At 40.4% G+C, this 15,470-nt stretch overlaps 1 protein-coding gene across 22 annotated transcripts in view; it reads left to right on the forward strand.

Moving 5' to 3' along the window:
* Positions 1-15,470, forward strand: part of DST (dystonin) — a 306,806-nt gene that overhangs the window by 233,094 nt on the left and 58,242 nt on the right. For all 22 annotated transcript variants that reach the window (XR_014183507.1, XM_082047199.1, XM_082047216.1 and 19 more), the window contains 8 exons: positions 6,008-6,169; positions 7,283-7,453; positions 8,559-8,725; positions 10,861-11,020; positions 11,272-11,598; positions 11,765-11,849; positions 12,988-13,229; positions 14,248-14,454. Coding sequence is in view for 21 of the 22 variants with exons in the window: in XM_082047199.1 (XP_081903325.1) it covers positions 6,008-6,169; positions 7,283-7,453; positions 8,559-8,725; positions 10,861-11,020; positions 11,272-11,598; positions 11,765-11,849; positions 12,988-13,229; positions 14,248-14,454 (1,521 nt within the window). In the remaining variant the exon portion in view is untranslated. The remainder of the gene's footprint in view (positions 1-6,007; positions 6,170-7,282; positions 7,454-8,558; positions 8,726-10,860; positions 11,021-11,271; positions 11,599-11,764; positions 11,850-12,987; positions 13,230-14,247; positions 14,455-15,470) is intronic.

A 15,470-nucleotide genomic window follows, 5' to 3' on the forward strand; every position in this document is an offset into this window, starting at 1 on the left:
TAGAGGGACAAGCAGTGTTCAGCCACCCGAGACTGAGCAATAACAGGTCTGTGATGCCCCGGACGTCCGGGCTGCACGCGTGCTACACTGAGTGGCTCAGCTTGTGCCTGCCCTTCTCCGCTCCATTGAACCCCATTAGTGATGGGGATCTGGGATTGCAATTCTTCCCTGTGAATGAGGAATTCCCAGTAAGTTTGGGTCATAAGCTCGCATTAAGTCCTTGCCCTTTGTACACATCACCCCTCAGTACTACTGTTTGAATGGTTTAGTGAGATCCTCAGATCGACCCCGGTGGGTTGGCCTTGGCCCTGCTAGAGTGTCAAGAAGATGGTCGAACTTGACTGTCCAGAGGAGGTAAAAGTCATAACAAGGTATCCATAGGTGAACCTGTGGAAGGATCATTATATGGAGTTGGACTGAATGTTCCTTGTGGGTCTTTTCTAACTCAGGACTTTTTATGATTCTGTGATATGTAGCTGACTGCATATCAAGTAAATCACTAAACAAGAAGTGTGGTATATTTCTTGCATACAGTGTATCCTGCTTGTTGCTTAACTCAGAAAGCTCCAGCTGATGGCAGTTAATGTTCCGTGTTAAGTTTTATCACTAATTGCCATATGCTGTCCTTACACTGAGGTCTGAATTGTCACTGTGACTGATGGCCCTGGTCATTCGGTGTATGGTTTCTGTGGTGCAGCTTCATAGTGCTGGTGAGGTACCTCTGAGTCTCCCACCCCTTCGCCTACATGAGGATGAACTAGAAGTGTAGGTACAAAATGCTGAACAGTATTTAAAAGATGCAAATGTCCAAAACTTGAATCTTTGTCCTGTTAGGCTGCTTTTGTCGTTAAGTCTAAGTCCCGTAAAAAAAAAAAAAAGTTTTCCAAGGATCAATACTTTTTTCCCCCAACATTTTAACGCTTGTTTCAGTGGGAGGGGATGTCTGGGTGCTGCCTCAGAGCCAGGAGGTGAGAACGGAGAGAGAATCAAAATTGGACTCACTGTCTTTCTTCGCATGTCACTGAAGACTAGTTTGTGGGATTTTAAAAACAATACACAGATATACTTTCAGTTTAACTTTTGTGTGGAAGCGTCTATTTAAATGAAGGCTTTACCAGACGGGGTGCTGGGTGCGGGCGGTGGTTAAAAGCAATGCGTGTCCTGACCAGAGTTTCTCTGGGGAAAGAGCCGGCGGGAGCGCTGTGGCCTCACCTCACCGGGCCCGCCCGGCCTGCCCTCTCGCTCGGGCAGTGCCGGCCCCGGGGCAGCGCCCCGCCGCGCTCCCGCCTCAGCCGGCTGCCCAGCGCGTCACCGCCGCCCGCCGCACTGCACCGGCACAACCCTGCGCCAGCACTGAGGGCGCGGGAGGAGACGAGGAGGCAGCGGGGGAGCCCCCAGAGCGGCGCTGCGGGAGCGGGTGGGCCGGCAGCAGATGTTGCCTGAACAGCGAAGCGGGGCGTTCCTCACAGCTCGGCGCTGGGAGGGCAGCGCCGGCCCGCGGGGGAGCGGGGCGGGCTGGGCGGGCGGTGCGCGCCGGCGCTCCCTGAGGGGTTTCCTCCCGCCCTCGCCTCCTTCCTCGCAGCTGCGCTTCAGAAAAGAGGAGGAAGGAGGGAGGGCAGCCCGCGGACCGCGGCTTGTAGTCGGGACCTGCTGAATGTAAACCTGCCGTGCCTTCGGGGGTCGCGCTCGCTCTGCTCTGCAGTTGCCTTACACAGCTCTCCGGGATCGTATTGGGAGAATCGGTCTAAAACGTTTGTTTTCCGAGTGTCTGCTCGAAGGACGCGTTGGCTTGGCTGTTCGAAAGGGATGTTTTCCTGTGGAACTTGTGGAGGCACCACGGACAAGCCTGGTACAAGAGGAGGATAAGCTGCCTTTCGGATCAAGGTTATTTATAGCTACTGCCAAAAAAGTAAAGGGCTGGTTTATTATTTTTACTGTTCTGGATCTAACTTATTTCCCTCACCCCAAGAGTTTTTCTGTGCCTTGGTCTGGACCTTACACAGCCACTGTGGATTCCATCTTTTTAAGCTGCCACACCATGTTTTATTTATAAAGGAGATGGGACTCTGCAAACGAGTTAAATGGATTACAGTTAAGCCGTCACCTACAGAAGATAATGGCCTGCCTTCTGTAGTGCTTGTTCATTTGGAGGGCTTATTTGGGAGATTTCAAAGAAAGATTCTGACCCGAAAAAATAAGTGAAGCCTTCTGTGGAGTGTTTGAAATACTCGAGCCATTGCTGGGTTTTGCTATACTTTGTTTTTCTGTGACATTGGAAGACTTTTGTTACTTTCTTACTGAAGCACTTTGTATTCTGGGGAGGGGGGGAAACCTCACATCCAGGTAAAGCTGCATTTAAACCGATGCACTGATTATGAATGACCTCAGCCACCTCATAAGTTATGATGTATATTTTGTATCTATGCCTCTTATTCTAAGGGCAAGTTTACTGTAATTCTTCGGAGTGCTAGTGTTTTTTGAATGTTTCTCCTATATCCATGAAAACAGAGGTATAGTGGTGTACTTGTGCGAATACGTTCAGGATGGGGAAGCCACTTAGCAGGCCAGACTGTCTACGACAGAATCCTCCTTGTGTTGGCAAAGGGGAAGAAGATGAAGATCTAAATATTGAGGACTGCTACGTTCCCCAGAGATCCATCTATGACACTGTGCGGCTGAATGAACAGATCGATTCGGGCTCCAAGGGCAGCCTCTCCTCGAGGCATTTCACAGACCGGACCTTACCCTACAGTCACAGAACGCTGGACATCAGCACTTTGTGCTCCAATGGTGCCCTTACTTCTTCCAGTGTTTTTGAGCTCCGAAGCCGTGAAGCTAACAAGTTAGATGAAAAAATGATCTTTGATGCTCTGAAACTGAACAGCGATATAATTCGGACAGCTGGGTTACCCAAAGCAAAGTCTCACACAGAAAAGAAAGAGCATAGGCGATCATGGAGAATGTTTGTTCCACCCAACTTTTCGGATTACACGAATAGAAGTGAATCCTCCTTTAATGAAACTGCTGATATGTCAGATACAGCTAGATCAGGCAAATGCAAATGGGGTACCAATTCTCTTACCTCGGAAGAAGATGATTCTGGTTTATGCAGCCCTCCAGCAGAAAGGGAAGAAAAACAGGACACACTGTTAGCAGGGGAGCAAGCTCAAATACAAAGTTTATCTTCTGCAGAAGATATCCATGCAGTAGGTCAGTTCAGACCCTATTTCCCAGCGATTTGCAGAGAGCAGCAAACCCCACTGCTTGCAAGCAGTAGTGTCCCTGTCAAAGAAAGCTGCAGATTGACTTTGCATGACATTTTACCCTCTGGAAAAGTAAAACCAAGTAATGTACAGGCATGTGAGAGTGATAAGGAAGAGATGGGTGGGAAATACTCTCACTTAGAAGGTTTCAAAGAGAAAACTCTGTCACATGAAGATCCTCTTCAAAGTGATGAAAGAAGTATTTCCCTCGACAAAAATGAAGTGGAAAATGTATATGAAGTTCATGAAAAAATTCGAACACAAGTTACAGCAGTAGAGGAGGATTATGTCCATGATGCACATCATCACATAGATGTTAATTATGCAAATGTTGCTGTAAATGCTAGTGACTTGGATTTAGCAAAATATGAGATTTTATCTGATACAGAGGAATCCAGCATAGCATGTACAGGCTCAAATGAAATAACATTTTCTGTTGAACAGCTTGAGCTAGGTAGTACTGTAAACTGTCCAAAAGCTGTCCCAGGGAGAAGTAGAGGCAATATCTGGACTACTGGCATCCAAGAAACCTTGGATACGGTCTGCAATGGCCTATTGTCTAACAAGGTAATTAAAAAAAAAAATCTATAGATTTGGTAAATAATTGTAACACAGCTTTAAAGGTATTTGTTTAAAGCTTTCTTTAAGTTTTGCTGCGGTTGCAAAAATGTCATTTTTTTATTAATTCAGCTGCTGCAGTAATCAGTGTCATTTGCACATGTGGAATGTCCAAAATAGGTGAGATGGTCAGTTCAGAAAATGAGTGGGGGGCAAATTCTGAGAGGTCTAATCACTTCCAGCTGTGCGGGGCAGGGTTCTGTGTTGCCCAGCTGATGCTTGTTACTCCCGACTGGAGCGTCTCCCCCGTGCACCCTCGTGGTGCTGGGTGTTTGCAGGGAATGCGGTCACAGGCAGCGCCATTCAAGGGCAGCTGCAGCCCGTGTAGCCTTGTTCATCAAGGTATAAGCAGCAAAATCAGATCATTGTGGTTTCCAAAGCAGGCAGATTAAAGGCTCACCGCCTCTTCTGAAAGCTGCCTTTTGCATTTGTATGCCAGAAGGCTAATCTGATGTTACAGTAGTATTTTACAAGCACAGGATCTTGCAGTGCTTTGCGCGTGGTGGATGAGGTAAGAGAGTAAAAAGCGAAGCTTTGTAATAAGGAAAGGGTGTTTGTGTCGGGTCTGTAATTTTTTTCTTCCCACTCTGGTTGAAATCTGAGATACTTCAAGCTTTGTTGCTAAGTTGTTCTGGTAAACTTTGGCCTCAGCAATAATTGTAATTTACTTTAAGCTTCTCTCTGCAAAGTATGCACACTCTTTTAAAGGGCAGATTATGGAGATCAGTCCTCCCTGTGGTAGGACGTTGCTCTCAGAAGATGAGGCTTTATGGAACATAAAAGAAGAATTTGTTATTGATTCTGTGTGGAAATATTATTCTGCCTCCTCCCTACCCTACAGTCAAGAAAAACACAAGTGTTTTCCTTTTTCGGGGAGCAGCCAGCTGGTTGCACTCTTTCAGTGCAACTCTTTTTTCAGTTCTATAGTTTCCAGGTTTCTTTATCCGTAGGAACACAATTCTTAAGGGTACTTAATTTGTTTTACCCCTCGTGTTTAGTGCAGTTGCTCTAGCTTCTAGATTGACTTGTCAAGCTGGTGGAAGTGTGCTCAGCCACCTGAGCTCTGCTGCTGTCCAAGCGCTCACTTTCCACACTGTGTTTGGTGTAAAGGAGGAGGCGCTGGTGTGTTCCAAGTCATCTGGGCTTTCCGGGGTGCTGAGAAAGGTTTCTTTGAATAGCTGAATGCTGCTATAGAAATAGAAGGATTTAGGGTCAAAAGTTGAGCATTCTTTAGCATTGTTTATTCATTGGTTATTTTTCACTGGCCTGTGTTAATTAATTCAGGGGCTTCAGGCCATTTTCTGATCTCATTGACATTGGTGTCAGTGCAGCCTAATGCAGTTGAATACAAATGGAGATTTACATTGCTGTTGCTAATGGTAATAATCTGGCTCTGAAAAGCTTAAATACCTGAAAGAGTAAAATAAAGCAAACAGAAAACTGCTCAAACTGCTGTTTGGGTACTGTCAAAGCCCTGGCAATTTGCAAGAATAACCCTCTGAATGAAAACCCATTCTCCTGGGCGTTTGCTGGGATACTGTTTCAGCAGCATCTGTAGTGCCTCCTCCTCGCTTGCTACCATTATATTTTCCTAAAAACTACCTTAAAATATCTCTTCCTTCACTGCTTCTTTAACTTAAAACTTTTGCTTTTATCCTAATTTGGAAAAAAAATGCCCAGTTGTCTCTCTTGGTGTGTGTGTGCTTGTTTATTTGATGAAGCTTAACAACCCTTCTGCGCCAGTTTATGGTAGATTTTGCAGATAGATAAGTAAACGGATAAGTTTCTCCAGTCTTGAGATTTTTTTCTCTATTGGAAATGCTTTCTTTTTTTTCTTTTTTTTTTTTCTCAAAAATTCTTCCCCTCCTCTCTCTCTCCCTTTCCTTCCTGTCTAAAACTACTCACAGAAATGTATGTAGTTTTCCCTCTGTCAGGTATTGCATTTAGATTGAGTCTATTCTGTTCAGATTTTTTTTTTTTTTAGGGAGGTTTTGATGAGGAGTGGTTTCCTTTCTTCTAGAGACCAATTTTCAACTTCTTGTTGTTGTGTGCTGTGGTGTAACCACCAGATGAATTTTATGTCAGAAAATGAAATGTTTCATGAGTGTCTTGTATTTCAACTGCAGGTATTCCAGAAAGAAGAAATTGAACCTCTTCAGGTGAAACAACAGGAGGTAAATTGGTTGGGTCAAGGCCTTATTCAAAGTGCTGCTAAAAGTACCAACACAGAAAACCTTGAACATGACCTTGAAGATGTCAACACCCGATGGAAGACTCTTAATAAGAAGGTTATTATTTTGTATACTATTCTGCTTTTGTTGTGCTCTGCTTTTTGATTATTGGCTTGCTGACATATTTCAAAATACAGGAAATTAAACATTCACTAAGAATATGAATTATATTACTTTACACAATCACTTTGGTAATTCTGAGGATAAGATTTATATCAGTTATAGCCAGAGGTATTGCTATGATTTATGAGGTTTTGTCAAACTTTCTGTAGGTCTGTCCTGGACTTTACTCAGGAAGGACTCCTCTAGGAGTATGTGCTCCTTCCTGCTTGAGCAGAACAGGGAATTCTGATAACCCAATAAAAGAGGTTGAAATTGTGACGCATTCATGGGAAAAGTAGTTACGTCATTTGTAGCCAGCCACTTTCAAGTAGTTCTTCAGTCTTCATACATTCTTTCACTCTGTTGTGTTCATTCATGAACACTGTTGTACCTGCACAGGGCAGTGATGCAGCCCAGATTTGTGTGACTAGCGGCACATTCCTTTTATAGCCCCTTAAGAATTGTGTTGCTTGAGACATTGGAAGATACCACTGCTTTGGGAAACTGGCCATAGATGTTTCTCTTTGCTTTTGAAGAGGTCTTTTCCAGCAGTAGGTGCTGTTGGAAGATGGCAAGGGTGGGGAGTAAAACCAGTGCTCATTTTCCCCTGGTCTGTCTTACTGAAGGAGTGGTGCAGCAGAACCTCAGACACCTGTGGTTCATCTATTGGCCTTCTCCTTTCTTATTTCCTTTTTCCTTTGAAGGGATTATTGCCTCTCATTAAGAGTTGCTGCTTTGGGTTTCTGGCTTGGTCTTTCTATAAGGAAAATAAAGACTCCCTGAAACATACATGTCCTGTCAGTATGTTTCATAATGCTGCAGCTATATAAAACAGGAGTATCTCTTGCAAAGGACTACTAGAGCAGTCTGATATACTGGCAGTCAACTTCTTCATTACATATCTGTAGCCCCAAGAGATTAATGCTAAATTGTGCCATAGAGCTGTTACAAATAGCTATGAAAATGAGAGTACTTGTTAGTGATATTGCCAGATGTTCTACAGTTTTTGGCTACTTATTTTGCAGAAATAAAAAGGTGAACACAGTCCAATCCTGTACTTGTTTCCAGGTTGCCCAGCGTGCTGCACAGCTGCAGGAAGCCCTCCTTCACTGTGGAAGGTTTCAGGATGCCCTCGAATCTCTGCTTAGCTGGCTCATTGATACAGAAGACCTTGTGGCTAATCAGAAACCACCATCTGCTGAATTCAAAGTTGTGAAGGCCCAAATACAAGAACAGAAAGTAAGTGAAATGCGTTCAGAAAATCTCTCCTTCCACTGGATCAATGAGAATAATTTCCCCGTCTTTGACAAAGCATAAAATCTGTTCAAGATTGTTACATTACATTGAAGTGTGCTGAGGTGTTTAAAGCAGTCATCTGTTCGATACTCAAGAATGTGTCCAGGATTGGCAGAGATGCTCGTCTTCTGGGACATAAGACAAAGAGTGACACTGTGCAAGCTGAGCTCTGGTTAGAATTATTAACACTATCTGGAAAGAATTTTTAGAGGTCCATTGGAAAAAGAGAAAGCATAAAAACAGTGTTCGACCCTTTGGAAAGTAGAAGATGAAAACTATTAAATTTTCATTGTAATAATTCCAAAGTAAATTGAATTGTAGATTATGGATTTAAATACTTGGCTCTTGATCCTAATTGCAATCTGATTGTTGTTGGTAATTACTTGGAATGCAGTTGGGAAATGGCCTGTGCTAATGTAGAAGTGCTGTCAGTGTTGTCAACTTTTGCAAATTTTCATAATGATTATAGAAGAAAGAACCATAATGCATCTCATGAAACACACACTCCATGCAGTTAGACTGTGTGACCCACTGCCACCCAGAGATTTAATATAAGGTTATGGTCAATACAGGTTGTCAAGTTGGGATATCTGCAGAGACAAAATGTTAATGTTACCAAAGGCAATCAGAGACTGGAGGAAGGGAGGATTTTAGACAGTGGTGTGCTTTATTCTTCATGGAGAAGTTAATTTACTGGACTAGGTCAGTGAACTCAGTTGTATCTCAAACAAGTGATTAGTTGATTATACAAGAGTTTTTACATCTATTTTCCTGTCTCTATAAATATCAGAATGGCTGGTTGGGTGTGGTGAAACTGCTGTCCATAGCAAAACACTTGAGAAAATAAAATGAACATGTGTTGGGGGGAGGGGTTGTTGTGTGTTTCTCTTTCTGATTAGCATTATTCATACTTTCATCACAGTATAGGCACTGCTTTTTACTTCTTTTTGCTGTAACAGGTTTTCAAGAAGTCTAGCTCCTTGTGTTTTTACACTTGTGTTATTACAGTGTTTATTAATAACCTAATGCCTGGTTGCTTTCTCTGTAGCTTCTCCAGAGGCTGCTGGATGACCGCAAGCCTACTGTTGAGGTAATCAAACGTGAAGGGGAGAAAATTGCAGAGTCAGCAGAACCTGCTGATAGAGTGAAAATCTTGAAACAGTTGAGTTTCCTGGATAGTCGATGGGATGCATTGCTCAGTAAAGCTGAAACAAGGTATTTGAAATCCTTTCATAGATTTGAAAAATGTAGATGTAGCATGTGATAGATTATTAGAAGCAGCATGGGGAACTCTGTAGTGTGAAATCTTGTAATTACTATCATTCTTGTTATTACATTACATTATCGTGCCTTGATGTTAATGTAATAGGTTCTCTGAAGCAAAAGTGGAGAGAAGTGATTTGAACAGAACAAATTTTTTTTTTTAATTTTAGGCTAAGATGCTACAATCTGCTGGGATTAATTGTATGTGTATCTTCTGAATATTTTATCTCTGTTAGTGCATTAGAATGCAAGTTCCGTGATGTACGAACCTGTTTCGCATAGAATCAAGTGCAAATTTTACACTTAGCTAATAATAATAATGAGGGGGCATTCAGCTCTTCTCTTTTTCTGTTTGGTATTATCCATATAATTGTTTCTACAACTTGGAGATCCTCATACTGTCAGTTGCTGATGTACTTATGCAAGGTGCTGAGCTCTATTGGTTCTCAAGAAGAAAAAGGACCGTCCAAGCATGTAGATATACTCTAGCAACGGAGAAAACGCTGTCTCTTAAAGACAATGCAGTCCAATTCATGTTCCAATTAAAAAACAAAACAAAAAACATGCACACAGTATCTGTGTATACACACACATAGATTTGTGAGTTGTTGTCGAGGTATAAAATACCTGGGAAGTTATGAACTGTAAAGTGTCTTTGAAGAAATCTGTGTTGAAAGGGTGGCTGAACGTGTTTTCTGTGTGGGGATTTGGAAAAGGATGGCCTTGTTCAGAGTAGAGAGTAGAGTGTGCACAAGAGGTGGCCTGAAAAAGACATGTTATTGGGAGCAAGAAAGTACTTGGAAAGTTGAAGAAAAGGAATTTAAGTGAACAGCAAAGCTTTGCAATTAAGAGTGTTGAGATTTGAGAGCTTAGGGTAGCATTGAACTCACCTCTTTTGTCTCTTAGTCCTTCTGGTAGCCTCTCTCTAGTTCCTTTACTCAGAACCTCTTTTGTTACCTCATACTGATAATACAATTATTTTGTTAGAGTCAACCATTAATAGACATTTCCTTTTTTTATTTTTTTTTCCTTAATTGAAGAAATCTGACTCATTACCTGGGGTAAATGTTGATGTCATGTTTAATTTAATATTATTCTCCCAGTCTGGTGATATTTAATTAAAAATCAAATTGCAACTTTTCCCAGGACATCTATTAGCTGCAATCTTTCCTCCATTTTTCCTTGGGCAGTCTCTAGACATGAAGAGATTTGAGGATGATTTTAAAATCTATGCAGAGTACTTCACTGAGTGTTCTGAGGCTGTCTCAAGTCTACCTGGTTTATAAGCCTTGGGAATCACGTATAAACATAGCTTTTATCTGGAATTAGATCCCCATTTGAGAGACAATATTGTGATGTTTGTCACGTAGGGCAGATCTCTCTTAAAAGTCTGCTTGAGTGATATTTGTTCAGCAGTGGTTGCTGTAATCAAGAGTCTTCTCTGAAATGTAATAATCTGAAACAGAAATGTTTCATATACTGCTTTTTTTATTTTGGAGGTCAAGTCTCTGTGCTTTATTAATATTGTCTCACTAACTTCGTTGAGAGGTTTTATCCAGAACAAGATATGCAAAAGTACAGCCAAGGAGTTCTGTTCACATCATTGAGCAAATGTTTAAAGATATTTTACAATGCTGAGGAAGCATGACAACATGTTCTGGTTCAATAAAGCCTTTGCCCAACTTTAAAACACGTATAATAGTCAAGGGAATGTAACTTTATACTTAAAGACAGCTAGAAAATTGAGAACGATACAAATTGGGTAGAAAAGAATGTTTTGCTGAATTGAGTGCTAGAATGCTTTCAGCAAAAAGTGTATGAATAAGGTAATATTATTTTTATTTGCAAAACTTACATGTTGGCTAAAAGACTTTCAAACAACTTTAGAGGTTTTAAAAGTATTTTTTACCTTGATCGTGATTGTGTATCATAGATATATTTCTATTTCATTTGATGACTGGTTCCTACCGTAAGACATAATTATTTCTTTTTTTTTTTGCAAAGTATTCAAGGATTTTTTTTTTTTTTGGTTACTATTTCACATTTGCTTCATCACAAAAATAACCTTTCTCTTGGTGTGCTGATAGGAACCGTCAATTGGAAGGCATCTCAGTGGTAGCGCAGCAGTTTCATGAAGCTCTGGAGCCACTGGTGGAGTGGTTGACCGCCACAGAGAAGAGGCTTGCAAATGCAGAACCCATTGGAACACAGGCCTCCAAATTGGAGCAGCAAATTTCTCAGCATAAAGTAAGATACAACCCACACACTTGCTTGTGTCATTCTTTGTAGACACGCCATAAAGTGCAACACAACTGGCAGAGCTGTTGCGATGTACCTATGGTTTACCATACTGCATTTTTTTTCTGTAATTTGAATTTTATGTATTTGTGTTGGCAACATGTCCTTTTTAGTTCTGTTTTTGTTGAGTTCCACTTATGTTTCTTTTATGTTTTTCTGATTTTCTTTTCCATTATTCTTCATTATTTAAAAAACTATAGGCCCTAGAAGATGATGTCCTAGCTCACAGTAAGAGTTTACGTCAGGCCATTAGCACTGGTCAGACACTAAAGACTATGAGCTCCAGGGAAGATAAAGATATGGTGCAGGAAAAGCTAGATTCTTCTCAGGCCCGATACATTGAGATTCAAGAGAAGAGCAACAGCAGGTCTGAACTTCTCCAGCAAGCTTACAGCAATGCTCAGATTTTTGGGGAGGATGAAGTTGAACTGATGAACTGGCTGAATGAAGTCCATGATAAACTGAGCAAGTTGTCAGTCCAAGATTGCAACACAGAACTGCTTGAGAAACAGCACTCTGAACTACTGGTATTTTCATTTCTGTTCATTTATTATTTAATTCATTTTTAAGTTTGATTTATATTTCCATACGTCATTTATTTTTCATTAATAAAGTTTGTTTAAAATGGCAATAATTCCAAATAAAAATAGTGTAATTTCTACATCTGCTAACACAAGTGGCTTTTTCTCATAGGATCTTCAGGAAGAGATTCTTCTTAGAAAACAAAATGTTGATTTGGCTATACAAAATGGTTTAGAGCTTCTGAAGCAAACAACAGGTGAGAGCTTATATAAAACTATGATTCATCAGGATTTTTTTCTTGTATTTTAAGTGCTTATGAGCAAATTAAAGTGGAACTTGTAAATATCAGTCCATATTTGCTGGTTAAAGCAGCATAGCTGTTTATTTTAATAAAGGTTTGAGGTCAAGATAGGTTATGTTTTTGTGCCAGTTTTACTGTTAATGTAAGTGAGAAAAAGTCTTTTTTTGCCTGGAGAGAATTTGGCCCTTGAATCCTTTATTATTTTTAGTGGAAAATTATTTTAGTGAACCTGCATTCCATTCCTAATAGCAAGCTCTGGCCATTACTCATAATGGAGGCCTGTTTGGCAGTGGACACAGTCAATTCCCTGCAGGCATCCACAGATGAGCGAGAGATCAGACTACCTTTTACTCTGAGAGGAAAGCTTCAGCCACTGGAGCTAACGCTGTGGGAAAAGTTGCATTCCAGTTGTACACAACGTGTCTGTTCTGTAGATCAACATTTGTCAGGATTTTCCAGTACTTGTAAAGTTCTTGAACTCTTTAAGACGCACATATGCTTGGGGGCAGGGAGTATTATCCTTTTCTGTTCCAAACTTGGACATTATGCATAGTCTATAATGACATCTGAGTATATGCTGATAAATTTCAGTAGGTTGCTTTTGTTTTAGCCTTTTGAGTTGTGTTTCAAATGGATAGTAAAGAGGGTGTACAGTGATGCCAAATATTGCTGTAGTTGAAAATCTACTTAGTGTTTTATTGTTTTTTTTTTTTTTTTCCCCACATTTTCAATAACCCTTCTAGAATTGTTCTTTTTAGACTGTAAAATAAGTATTGTGAATGTAAGGGTGGAATTTTTTTTTAAGAATGTTTGTGTTAAGTATTGGATCTAGTCCTTACTTTCCAATAGTTCAGTAGAGTAGAAGAAAGACAGAAGGACAGATCCTGAGCTGAGGTAAACTTTGGAGCTCTGTGGACTTTGGTGATGGGAGGATAATTTACAACAGTTGAGGATTGACCCTGTCAGCTTGTTTGGGTTGTTTTATAAATAAATATTGAGATTTCTTTAATAGGTGGGGGCTGGGATTTGGTTTTTTTTTTTTTGCTTGTAAATATTTGTGATCACAGGAAATCACATTCCTCTGATATTTTAGGTGATGAAGTTGTAATAATTCAAGATAAACTGGAAGGCATTAAAGCAAGATACAAAGACATTACAAAATTGTGTTCTGATGTATCCAAGACCTTAGAGCAGGCTCTACAGCTTGCAGGTCAACTGCACTCAACTCACGAGCAACTCTGCAAATGGCTTGATGAAGTGGAGGTGGAGTTACTGTCCTATGAAACTCAGTTACCAACGGGTGAAGAGTTAAGCCAAGTACAAGAAAGACAAAAAGTAGGTTTTAGAACCTGTGAATTATTGCTGTATGATTCATGTAGGGTTTGTGTTAACTTTTGTTTGGCATGGAGATGTTTTGTGGATAACTAATTTTGACATCAGATCGTTTGACTAAATGTAACAGTAGTTAAGAATCAAACTCACTTTCCAGAGTCATCTGTTAAAATCACTTATGAAATTGGGCTGAGGTTTATTTTTAGCACAAGAGAAGCACAACATTTCGTTTTTATTTAAGCAGCTACCTAATCCTGGGAAAACTCTTAGATTGTCAAACAAAGTTATTTTGGTTCTTTAGCTGTGACATGGATAAAATCCTGTAAAGCGTAAGAAGAGTCAGCATTTATAATACATATTACTAATCTCATTTAACATTATTTATTTCAAAAGAAAAATTGCAGTATAAACTGGATGGTGCAGACAGTATTTTGGGGGAGCTTAAAAACCCCTTCTTTCCATTAAATTTCTGAGGTATACAAAAAGAAAAGAAACAGTGGGGGGGGTTTCTGTACAAGTAAAAACTCGTTTCTGAAGTATTGTGTGATGATTTGATTGGAATTTAATCCAGCCAGTGCTTATGTAAGAAGTCACTTGAATTCATCATATATTCTTTATTGTGTGCCTGATTTCACTTGCTGGTGAATTAGTCCCTTGTGCAGTTGCAGATTGCAAAGATTATCTGTTAGTTTCATTTTCTTTGATTGCTTCATGAAGTATTACCAGCTCTTACAACATTACAAAGAATTTCAGACTGCCATACTGACTGGAGAAATACATTTGAGATATATTCTGTAGAAAATTCTTATCAAGAATCACCCACTTTTCTGTCAAACAACGTACAGTATCAAAGAGCTAATGCAACTGAGCTGAAATTAAGTGTGCTAATTTATCCATTTGGTTTGTGTGGAAAACACTTCAGTTCTTGACTCATGGAGTAGTTGAAAAAGAAAAAGAAATGCGCAAGCTGTGTGTTTTCAGCTCATACGCTCGCATGTTTACTTTAAATGGCTTTTTTCAGGAGCTGAAAAAAGAAGCAAAGAACAACAAAAGTTTGCTGGACACTCTGAACGAAGTTGGCAGTGCCTTCCTGGAGCTGGTGCCATGGAGGGCCAGAGAGGGGCTTGACAAGATGGTAACAGAAGACAACGAACGATACAGATTAGTGAGTGACAGGATCGCTCAGAAGGTGGATGAGATTGATGCTGCCATCCTGAGATCCCAGCAGGTACTGAAAACTGCTTTTTGGGCAGAAACAGTGTCTAACTTGTACCAGGACAAAAGATGTCCTTTAATAATGTTCCCAAACACCTGCTGTGCCTGTGCAACAAAAGGCTGAGTAGAATGGGACTCCACTGTTAAGATATGAATGCCAGAACTCAGCTGAGCTGTACATTGTAGTTGTCTGCTTTTTTCTCGACACAAATATCAGTCTTGTAGTTAAAATGGCTGTAACTATCCTGTGGCTCCCTAAGTGGGAGTTTGCTTAAGTAAGAACTGAATGGTCTGTGTCTTTTGCAGATCACATTGTCAAATACGTTCCAGATCCCCTGCCCCCTTGCTACACCTTTTAGCATCAGCTGGTTGTCTAGCTCCTCCGTACTTTCCACAATTAAAAGCTGAATCATCTTGCTCAGGCCATGGTGGAGGTTTTAAATAACATTTGCTTTTATTCATATCCACAATGTTTTTCTTCTTGGGGCTCAAAAACTGAGTAATTTAAAATGTGGAGGTTTCTGGACATGCACAGATGTATACATAGGGGTACTCTTTGAGAACTGGCACTCTTAACTTCATCATTAAATAGTCCCATATTTAAGCTCCTTGCTTAAAAATGCATCATGGAGACAAAATTTTCCAGTGTCTGCCTACAGTTCAGGCATAAAAATATTGGTGGAGATTTCTGTTTCTGCTAATCATTCCCATAAACAGTTGTAACTGGACAAGGAGAAAGCATGTGTGACATTTTCAAAGTTTGTTGAAAGCTGACTGAAAGAGGCTGGCAGTAACTCAGATCTCCTTATAACCAAGGTTAAAAATAACTCCATGTTTAACTTTTTAAGGAGTTTGCTGTGAATGTTATCTCGTGTCATTAACCAAATTCCCAAAAATGAAGGGTGGTTTTTTTTTGGTGAGTGATAAGTTGAGATAAGAGAGTATATGTTGGCTCTCCTTCAACTTTTCTGAATTATGCAAGTATGTTGCATCCCCTAGCACAAGTTTAGCAGATTCAGGTCCAGGCAT

Source organism: Streptopelia decaocto, assembly GCF_964273445.1.
Source record: "Streptopelia decaocto genome assembly, chromosome: 3".
Taxonomy (NCBI): domain Eukaryota; kingdom Metazoa; phylum Chordata; class Aves; order Columbiformes; family Columbidae; genus Streptopelia; species Streptopelia decaocto.